The sequence below is a fragment of the Rhamphochromis sp. 'chilingali' genome (assembly GCF_963969265.1).
Source record: "Rhamphochromis sp. 'chilingali' genome assembly, chromosome: 21".
In the NCBI taxonomy this organism is placed as follows: domain Eukaryota; kingdom Metazoa; phylum Chordata; class Actinopteri; order Cichliformes; family Cichlidae; genus Rhamphochromis; species Rhamphochromis sp. 'chilingali'.
Genome location: NC_137949.1, coordinates 23,346,817 through 23,356,855, shown reverse-complemented (window position 1 = coordinate 23,356,855; position 10,039 = coordinate 23,346,817). Strand labels below are relative to the sequence as shown.

General features: G+C 43.1%; 1 protein-coding gene across 2 annotated transcripts in view; it reads right to left on the bottom strand.

The window, feature by feature from the left end:
• Positions 1-730: 730 nt before the first annotated feature.
• The window catches only part of uggt1 (UDP-glucose glycoprotein glucosyltransferase 1), a 31,337-nt gene continuing 22,028 nt past the window's right edge, over positions 731-10,039 (bottom strand). For both annotated transcript variants that reach the window (XM_080870724.1, XM_080870725.1), the window contains 13 exons: positions 9,522-9,711; positions 9,100-9,258; positions 8,860-8,945; positions 8,637-8,721; positions 6,828-6,916; positions 6,641-6,745; positions 6,392-6,476; positions 3,566-3,748; positions 3,082-3,242; positions 2,855-2,969; positions 2,208-2,324; positions 1,568-1,712; positions 731-1,482 (listed from right to left, as the gene is read on the bottom strand). In XM_080870724.1, coding sequence (XP_080726850.1) covers positions 1,463-1,482; positions 1,568-1,712; positions 2,208-2,324; positions 2,855-2,969; positions 3,082-3,242; positions 3,566-3,748; positions 6,392-6,476; positions 6,641-6,745; positions 6,828-6,916; positions 8,637-8,721; positions 8,860-8,945; positions 9,100-9,258; positions 9,522-9,711 — 1,540 coding nt within the window. In that variant the 3' untranslated portion in view covers positions 731-1,462. The remainder of the gene's footprint in view (positions 1,483-1,567; positions 1,713-2,207; positions 2,325-2,854; positions 2,970-3,081; positions 3,243-3,565; positions 3,749-6,391; positions 6,477-6,640; positions 6,746-6,827; positions 6,917-8,636; positions 8,722-8,859; positions 8,946-9,099; positions 9,259-9,521; positions 9,712-10,039) is intronic.

Genomic DNA, 10,039 nt, shown 5'->3' with positions numbered 1-10,039 from the left:
CACCACTGACCCACTGCCAAACCTGTCATGCTGGATGATGTTGGAAGCAGTGAAACATTTGCCCAGCTTCTCCACACTCTTTCAGGCTCAGAGTGAATCTGCTCTCCACATGGGAGAACGGAGTCCCAGCGTCAGACCGGCCAGTTCTGGTGTTCTGTCAAGCTGCGCAGTGCTGGGGTGAAAAGGTCCCACAAAGGGACGTCAGGCCCTCACACCACCCTCGTGGACTCTGATTCAGACAGCCTGCACATGAATACCTTGCTGGAGGTCATGTTGTAGGGCTCTGGCTACTCTCCCGTTCCTCCTTGCAGCTCCTCCACAGTCTTGAGGCTGTGCTGGGAGACACAGCAAAGCTTCTTTTGACAGCAAGCATGGGCTGCAGGTACTGCCTCATGCTGCCAGATGTGACAAGGACACTAGGCAAAAACCAAAACTAGAGAAAAAGCAGTCACGAGGGCTACAGGGGCAGTCTGGTTGTTGCCTCTGATGTCACTGTGATTTGCACCAGAGCAGGTGATCTGGACTCACAGTGGTTCATGCTTCCTACCAGGACAGAATGATATCCCTGAAGTTTAACGGACTTGCTGTTATCATGTGATCCAATGTTTCCTTTTTCAGCAGTGTACTTATCTGGCTGCTAACTAGCTTTCTCACCAGGATTAGGAGAATCTGCATAGGACGTAAATAGTTAAAGCAGAATATTGTTCAAGTAATCACATGTAAACAAAAATACACTGGACCACCCATTAATCGGAGTTTATTTAACAAAAATATCTGACAGCCGAAACAAGATGAAGATGACAAATCCATCAATGTTACCAAAGAACAGAAATCACTTTTGCTTTAAGCCAAATTTTTAAGGCTCCTCTTCCCTTTAGAGTATAACTTTGATCAGCTTCTGACTTTATGCTGCAACATCTGTACCTGAGAGTCACAGTGACAACAATCCTACTGATTTTGATGTTCATTTTCAGGTCAAACACCTGTGGGTGAGAGTTTACAGTGCTTCTCCTTGTTTTCTTTAAAATCACAGCCTTCACGTGAACTTGTATCTTTATGCAATCCAGAGAAAAACCAAACAGCTTCAAATGAGCGAATGCAAAGTGTTCCCAGCACCAGATGTTTGACATACAGCAAATAAACACCAAAATGAACCAGCAATACCATTCTCTGAAGTCCTCCTCCCTTTGTGCTTCTACAAAAGCCAGAACCAGAATCCCAATCAGTGCAAACAGACTGACCTCAACTACAGGGAGAAAAAAAATGCACGAGTCGCTTCACAAAACACATCCTCACAGTTTGCACCCACACAGTCACCGAAACCTATAAAAGAACAAAAAACTGGACATTGTTTCAACCAGTCGGTCAGTCTGTCAGCAGTCCCCGAGGCAGGAGAGGAGCGTCGTTCTGAAGCAGACTCTTTAAACAGAGTCCAGTTCAGCGCCTCATCGTAGCGAGCGCCTCACAGCTCCGTGTGAGCATCTGGCAGAGGACAGAGGAGAGAGACGTTAGTCTGAGTGATTAATGCGGAAAGCTGCGCGTATCGGTTTCTGCGAGCGAGGCGCACCTGTGTCCTGCTGCTTCGCCATGTGGTTCGCTCTGTCTTGGATTCTGGCCTGCAGGCGTTTGATCTCCTGGTCGTAGTCGGTCCACTCTGCCACGATCCTCACCGCAGCCTGCAGCTTGGGCTCTTTGGTCATCGGGTTGTTGCACTGATATTGGGAAAATGAGAAAAAAGACAAAACAGCTCATATCATGGGTCACATAATGTGGTTTGGTACAAAAACAGGATGCAGCATCAAAACTGATTTATGTCCACCTATAAAACGACTATTTAAAACCTTCATGGCAAGGCTGAGATGGTTTGGACATGTGCAGAGGAGGGATAGTGAATATTCTGGGCAAAAGATATTAAATATAAAACTGCCAGGCAGGAGGAAAAGAGAAAGCTTCATGAATGTAGAGGAGGACAGGCAGAGAGTTTGTGTGACCGAGGAGGATGCTAGGGACAGGGTGAGATGGAAGCAGATGATCTGCTGTGGTGGAAGAAGAAGGTGGTCTTATTTTTAATGTGAACTCATTCTTAAGCCTGCCTGCCCTCTAGTGGCTGTAAGGATACATGTGAATCTTTAGAAAACTGCCATCAATCCTCTGTAACTCTGACAAACTGTACAGAAAACAGTTAAATAAAAAGAAGCATTCTTTACCAGATCTATTGTTTTGGCGCTCTTCTTGGAGCTGTCATCACACCAGGTCTCACACCACAGCCACTCCTGAGGTAGAGACTTTATGGGCACCTGGTGGATCATGTTGTTTGGAAGATCCTGGAAAAAAATCAAATCATATAAAAAAAAAACTAGTGAGAAAAAGTGCAGAGCTTAACTAAAAGCAGAGAAGGGAAAACTATTGTTAGGAAGGTTGAACCATCATGTACAAACAAGCATTAGAAGCAGCATCTGCTTCCCCTGTGTACTTTCACAGTTGGCTGTCTTTATGTTTTCTTTCAGCTGCGTAGTAATCAAGTTGCAATCACAGACTACAGTTTGTCCTGTCGCTGTGCTCAAGGACATCAGAGCCTGAAATGTAAAAGCTGCTGAACAATGCCGCAATCATAAAACCAGCGATGCGCTGTCGTGAAATCAGAAGCAGAGCAGAACATGACGAGTAAACACGAGCGGCGACAAGGAACAGACGCACGCTAACGCGAGGCTGCTCTAAAGTCTTCACTGAAAAACTGGAGAAGAGTGTTCAATCAATCTAAAAACATATGGCTGTTTTACATAAAACACGTGGCTCTGATGTCACGTGTACATAAAAACACGAATGCAGACAGTGAGTGAAGAGAGCGTCAGACCTGGTCGAGGTTGGAAAGGCTGTTGGGGTCTTGGCTGAGCCCCTGGTACTGTCCTCTGAGTCGATCTCCTGCAGCTATTTTCCTGAACTTCTTCAGATCGACGACGTACAGCGCGCTGCAAACGATGGTAACACGTGAAAGTTGCAGGAAAGCATGTTTGCAGATAGTTGATGTTAAATGCTGCTGAAACTTGATTGCGACACTGGAGCTGAGCGATCAGCGTCTACCTGATGTGGTATTTGCGTCCAGCGAGGTGGCTCGCCCAGTATCCGGACTTCCAGAAGCGGTATCCGTCCATCTCCCTGCGGCTCTCGCAGAATGGAGTGTATCCGTACGGAGCTCCCTCCAGGTCGAAGTCACGCAGCTCCTTCAGGTCTGTGCGCACGATCTGAAGCAGAGGAGGAGGTGTGAACAGCTTAGCTGGCACAAAACAGTAAAAATAAAAAGTAGAGAACATATCTCACATAAAAAAAAAGGAAAAAAAAAAAGGAGTCTAGGAACTCATGTGGAGCAAAACTGAGTGTGCACTTCCAAACTTTTCTATAAAACTACTTCCAAACCTTTTAGTACTTCATGGCAGTCATGAGGAATATTATATTGAACAGGTTCTCTGAAGCTGACAGTTTCCTCCTTTACTGAATAGTAAAAGAACAAATATTTGGACAGATGCAGGATGAGTGACTGTGTTTGCACAGCTACATGTGAGCAAACCTGGTCAGCATCCACGAACAGGATCTTGTCGACGGCCAGAGGGAACAGCACGTCCAGGAAGAGGATCTTATAGCCCCAGATGATCCTCTGCTTCTCCGTCTGCTGGTGTAACCAGCGGGGCCACTTATACTGGACCAGCTCGTACTGGAAGCCGTATTCCTTTGCCATGTGGGGGATAAACTCCTGAAAGATGGTGACACACAGGAACAGAGCTGTCAGCATGTGCACACCTCATAATTTTCCCCTTTGACAATATGGGGCCATAAATAATTCATAAACAGGCTGACAGCTGACCGACAACTGACCCCTGACAGATTTAATGAAAATGGACTCAAATATCGAAAATGCAAAATTAAATAAACACAATGTAAGACCAACCCCCCCCAAAAAAAAAAAACAAAACAAGACGGTAACTTCAACAGACAGCAAATCTGGCCTTGCTATGCTGCTCTATGAGGTCGTAGAAGGACACAAACTGCTCCCAGCCAATTGGCAAAGAGCAGGCTATGTGATGGCTAGAGACATTATTGCACGGACCAATCAGTAATGGCCTAAAGCATTTCAAACTTCACTGTTCTTCTGGACTTCAGAAAACTCTTACATCTGTAACACTGAAACTAAGAGTGGTAAGCTAAGTGAAACGCAGTCATTCTGTGGTTGAATAGTTGCTCTAAATGTTGAGTTTTGTGTTGTTTACGTAGGATTTCTAGAAATTAGTGAAATATGTGGCATGACAGATGATTTTGTAGGACAGCAGAAATCAAAAGTAAAGTGAATGCCACATGTTTGTATAAAATTGTGCAGTAATCTACTGAGGAACGAAACTCATTCATAGAAATTTTCAAGTGAAATAAGTATGATTACACTCAGTTTTAGCAGATTTTATTATTCTTAAATTGTTTATATATATTGATGTTTATTTTTAACTAAATCTTATTTATGGTAACTGATAGGTTTGTAGCTTGAACCTATCCGCTGGAACGTTGAGGACAATATAATTACACTGCAAAGCAAGACACCAGTAGGCAAAGTTCTTCATGTTTCTCGTGCACGGGAGAGACCGGACAAAGCGCCGTTCCTTCGCCTGACCCCAGTTGCTCTCGTCCGTTCTCCCGTACCACTGTTCTTTTATTGAGGTTACATGAATATGCATCGGTTCATTAACATATGACGTCTACATACACACAAAGAGTACCTTGCCTGTGTATGTGGGTGGGTGGGTGGGTGGGTGTGTGTGTGTGTGTGTGTGTGTGTGTGTGTGAGATCCAGATGTGACCCTGTGAAGACTCCCCAAAGCTGGTGCCAGGAGTCTAGCGGTCCATCTGAACAAAGGGCTCTTATACTTAAACAGATATACGTGTGCTTGCTATACCATAAATCAATAAGAAAAGATACGACCTCTCCTAGGAGGTGTGATCTACGCTGGAACACTCTGTAGAGGGAGTGAACGCACTCCCCCTTCATGCTACACAGAGCTGTTACAGACCTCCTAGGATGAGACATTCTTTCAATCTACAAATGATTATACACCTCTAAGCATATATGGTTAAATATTTCTAAGCATAAATGACAATCAACAATACAAATCTAACAGTAACAGTGATCTACCAATTTAATATTTGTGATGTATTTAATTTTCACTGAATTACTTTTTGTTGAATTCACATTTATTATGACAATATGTTTTCTACACTTTGCTGTTACTGTTTTTGGCTCAATATTGACTTAAAAATAATCTCTTTTCCTATTGCAGCCGTCTGCTTGGTTCTTTTATTGAAAGAAGGCTGTTGTTGTGCCGTGCTACAGAAATAGCACAAGCTGCTCGATTCAGTGTTTATGAATGGGCTTAAATCTTTGAAGACTAGTATAAATGTTTGGTGCAGTCACATCAAAGCCACATTAGATAGATCAGACACAGAAGTGTAATTCACATTTCAAACCGTCTACGGGTGAAATAACCGCTGGCGATGCCCAATGCCCGGGACCTGACAAACTTTCTAAGCTTCCGGGCGAGCAATTGAAGCAACAACCAATGAGAGAGCAGGATACCGCTGACTGACACATGACCCGACAACCAGAGCCTGGAACTTCCACAAGGGATCAGCCGTCAGCTTCAGAGTGATATTCAATAACACTCCGGTGGTTTCACCGCGAACAAATGGGTTTCAGGTGTGACGCCTTGTGGGCACAAAAAATGTCCAGTTAGTGCTTCTCAAACGTTCACTGCTGTGTGAGTAACTTCGGACAACCTCCTGACCCAATTTTCCTGAAATAGTCCAGAGGTCATGTATGAAAACAGCGTCAGTGAGGTGGTTGTTACATTTCTTCACACTAGCTGCACTCGGCAGCGTTAGGAAGGTTTAGTCTGCTTTTATGGTGAGAACATAAGAGAAATGCTCCTTTGGGCCTATTCTGTCAGAGTACTGTACCGTGGGTGTACTGTGCTTTAAACAAATAACTTGTTTTCTAGTGAAATACTAAGTACATCCCACATTTCTCTGTTTTCCTGCAAGCAAAGGTTGTTACGCTCGTGTTAAAACATGCAATACATTCAGCATCCTATCCACTAAACTGCAGCACCTTCAGAAGCCAACAGTATCTCCCACACAAATTATTTTTAGACATAAAAACGAAAGAATATTTAAAAGAAAAATCAGGGAGTAATCCGATCCCTGCTGCACGTTTCTGCTTGAGCTTCACATCGATGTTGGACAGAGAAAAAGCTGCAGCCATTGGAGAAGATTTCCACATCAGTGACGAGATGCCAGCTGAGTTTTAAAGTAACACCAGAGGCAAAAAATTGAATAAAATAAAGTAAAATCCTACCTTAAAAGTGGGAGACAAGTAGTTCTTGAGGAACCAGAACTTGACGGGAGTTTTGGTGTGCTTTAGAACTGACAGCATCATGATTCTGAGAGAGAAGGAGGACAGTAAAAAGACTGGTGGCAACAGAACTGGGAAGAAAAAGACTCTAAAATCAAAAGTATAAGGAAGAAGCAGGGATGTTCGCTTTCAAGGATTTTTGGCTGACACAACAATCCCCTTTCTTTGCCTGGTCACATCTCTGACACCCACCTGAGGAACCTCTCGTACAGATGCCCCGAGGCCACAGAGAAGATGTTGATCGTATCTTCCTTGTCCTGCTTAGGCTCTTCAGTCTTGCCTCCACCCGTGAAACCTCTGAAAGACAAAATGAAAAGCGCTTATTTGACAGTTTTGAACATCTGAAAATGAAAAATGAGATCACTGTTTTGAGCTGCACCTGGTCAGAGAATTCCAGAAACCAGTGTCGTTCTCCTCCGTCCCATCACTCAGCAGCTCCTCGCTGAACTTGTCTGGCTTCTTTTGGACCTGATCAACACACAATCATAACTCAGTCAGTCACAACATACTGTGGGAGGAGAAAAGAAGAAAATCAATTATTCTGTTTAAAATATGAATCAAATATCATATGACGTGGTTTTGATTCAGGACTGAAACTTACACAAAACATTAGTGGTTGAGTTTTTACTCTGACTTAAATTTTGTATTGGCTTTAAGATCACACGAGATCGCATGTTCACATGTTGCCATGAGTTCAAGAGTGCAATTCTCGGAATATTAAGTCAAAGTGCTTCAGGTGATTGCTTTCTTACACAGCTTTGCTCTTTGGGCACATTATCAAAGCTAATGCTAAGCTAATGCTGCGGCGATGTTGCCTTCAAAAACACGAGTAATCCACAGAGTCTCAGGACCCTCAGATTCTGGGAGCAGAGCTACAGACATGGGGTGGATACTGGGCCAGATGTCATATTTATGAAAGACTTTCACAGTAGTTTAGTCACAAAAGCTTTTCATCTTTTTATCTTAAATTTTGGAAATAGAATTGTAGACAACAGACAAGTATAGTCTCTTGTTTGTGCTGTTGTTGGTTCACCAATTAGCCACAGAGAAGAGCTAACAACAAAGAGCTGAAGTGATAAACAATGAAGTTTTCAGGATAGTCACTGTCTGTACTTTTCATGCTGCATCTTCCCTCTCGGTCACGGCAGGTTTAGCGCCTGCTTCTGCCAGAAGTTACTTCCTGTTAAAGGGTTTTTTTTCCTTCCCACTGTCACCAAGCGCTTGCTCATAGGGAGTCGTCTAATATTGTTGAGTCTTTAGATTACAATATGAAGTGCCTGTCGCTCCCTTCCCCTCCCAGCTCACTTGTCAACCAATTAGCATTCAACCTACACAAAGCATCAACCACACCTATTGTTGAAAACCTCTCTCCTGCAAAAACCTCCACTCATAGACACAACAGCAGGTCAACAACCTGAGAGTAAAAGCTGACAGTGTTGTTGGATTTTACCTATATTTTTGCATAGGAGATGAGACTGTATTTACCACACAGGGGTCAAGGGGCATAAGCAAGACCTGGAGTGAAGACATTGTTCACTCTGGCAGCCAATATTACAAAAACTGGCATGCGTTGCTTGTGGCTAACCTTTAGAGTAAGCACAGTGAGGGAATAAAGGTCGACTGTGAGGCAGCTGCTCCTTCTTTGAGGAAGGGCCAAACAAGCTGTTTGGTGGGCATTATGGAAATGTGTTACACAGTGATGTAGATGAATGGTGGAAGACAATTTTGAAGCATACTTTTGCAACTTCTCAGAATTTTTGAGAAGACGAACACGAACAAAACACTATAAATCCCACTAAAGCCCAAAACTTATAATATGGGCTTTTTAATGTGAAAAACAAAGAGGTGAGAGAAGCTTAATGTGTATGTGCTTTTGTCTGTAGTTGAAAAATGCACTGGCACATGGGCACATCTGTCATATGCAAATACCGCTTCAAAGTCTGATTTTACTTTAGTCATCTTTGCACAAATTACATATTTATTCAGCTCAAAACGGCTCAGTTCAGACTGCAGTTTCTGCTTCTCGTTAAAATTTATGAGAAACCTGAGAAATTGAGCAGTCTGGATATTCTGCTCACCAACTTTCCATCCTGGATTTATCCAGCTAACAGTGCTGAAGGGCAGATTCCTGCCATTGCTTCTGTGCTTTTGTGCCAGAAAGACGTCACTGCATTGCAAGTGAACCGACCTTGACTTTAATGATTCTGCTCTTGAAATTGTTCAGCACGACTACAATGTCGTCCGAGTCCGCTGGAGAGTCTGTGCCGTCATGGCTGCAACAGAAGAAAGAAATGATAATGAAAACATTAGAAGAGAGATTTTCAGATTAATTTATAAAACCAGGAGCAAAGAGGAGTGGCTGACATTTAATTTATATGTGACAGAATATAGCCAATTCTGCACATTATTACCTGTAAATCTTGTAGATTTCATCAGAGCGCCCTTTCCTTAGCTTCAGGATCCAGGCGCCTGGGTTGGCTTTGAGCTGAAAGTAACCCTGCAGAGCAGAACAAAGGAGATTTACAATTTCAGGCTGAGAGAATATTAATGTCTAGGAAAGTAAAAAATATGTTATTTATCAAGTAGAAAAGCATTAAAGTATAACAAATCAAAGCTGTGTTATAGAGAGGGCCGTGCTTTGAAGCGATTACCAGGTTTGCCATGACGATAGTGTCCACGATGACGGGCTCAGACTCGGTTCCCAGGGTGAACTGAAGGCCACGTGGAGGCTGACCCGAACTGACGTCAAAACAATGGCCCTCCAACAAAAGGTGCTCCAGCTCATACTCTGCCGCTACAATATTCTCCACCTGCAAACACGGAAGCACAGCCAAGGAAAGTTTACTTCATGCAGCCCGATATCAGCGCCCAGGGGCTCCACAGACACACATTAATAATGGTTCCCAAATTAGCTGAAGGTTTCAATGAGGACTGGACTCCAAAATGTTCAATATATAAGCTACTTATATTATCTATATGTTGTCCAGCCAGGTGAGTTACTGAAACAGCAAAATTAAAGAATTAAAAACAAACAAACAAGCAACCCTGCCTAAAAACAGATGTACTGCTGTACCTCCTGCAGGTAAATGTTGTCCAGATCATATCGAGTGTGCACAGACTCAACCATCCAGCTCTCGGGAGTGTTGAGGTTTAGAGTGAAGAGTGGAGACTGGGGCATGTCCAGGAACTTTGCTATAGGCCCAGGAGAGAAACTACCATCAGCCTGAAACGCCACCTCTGGCTCTAGGACGTAACGATAAAAACTGGAAGACAAACACACAAGCAGAAAGCAGGTGAACTTTTATATGGTGGAGGAGTCTTTATACCACGTCCTGCCTGCTTTAACAGAACAATCCTGACTTATAGTAAGTGCCATATGCACATGAAGCAACATCAAAAGATTCAGGAACGGTAACAACTTGTTAGCAGATGTCCATATTATTATAAACCTGCATAATAATATGATATTTGATGATTCTGTACTTTAACTAAAGGATAAATGAAAAGTGATGTGGGAGAGGAAATAGAAAGACCATGAAGGTGTTACCAGGATGTACAATTTCAGCATGGAGTACAGAAACTGCTTGTTTT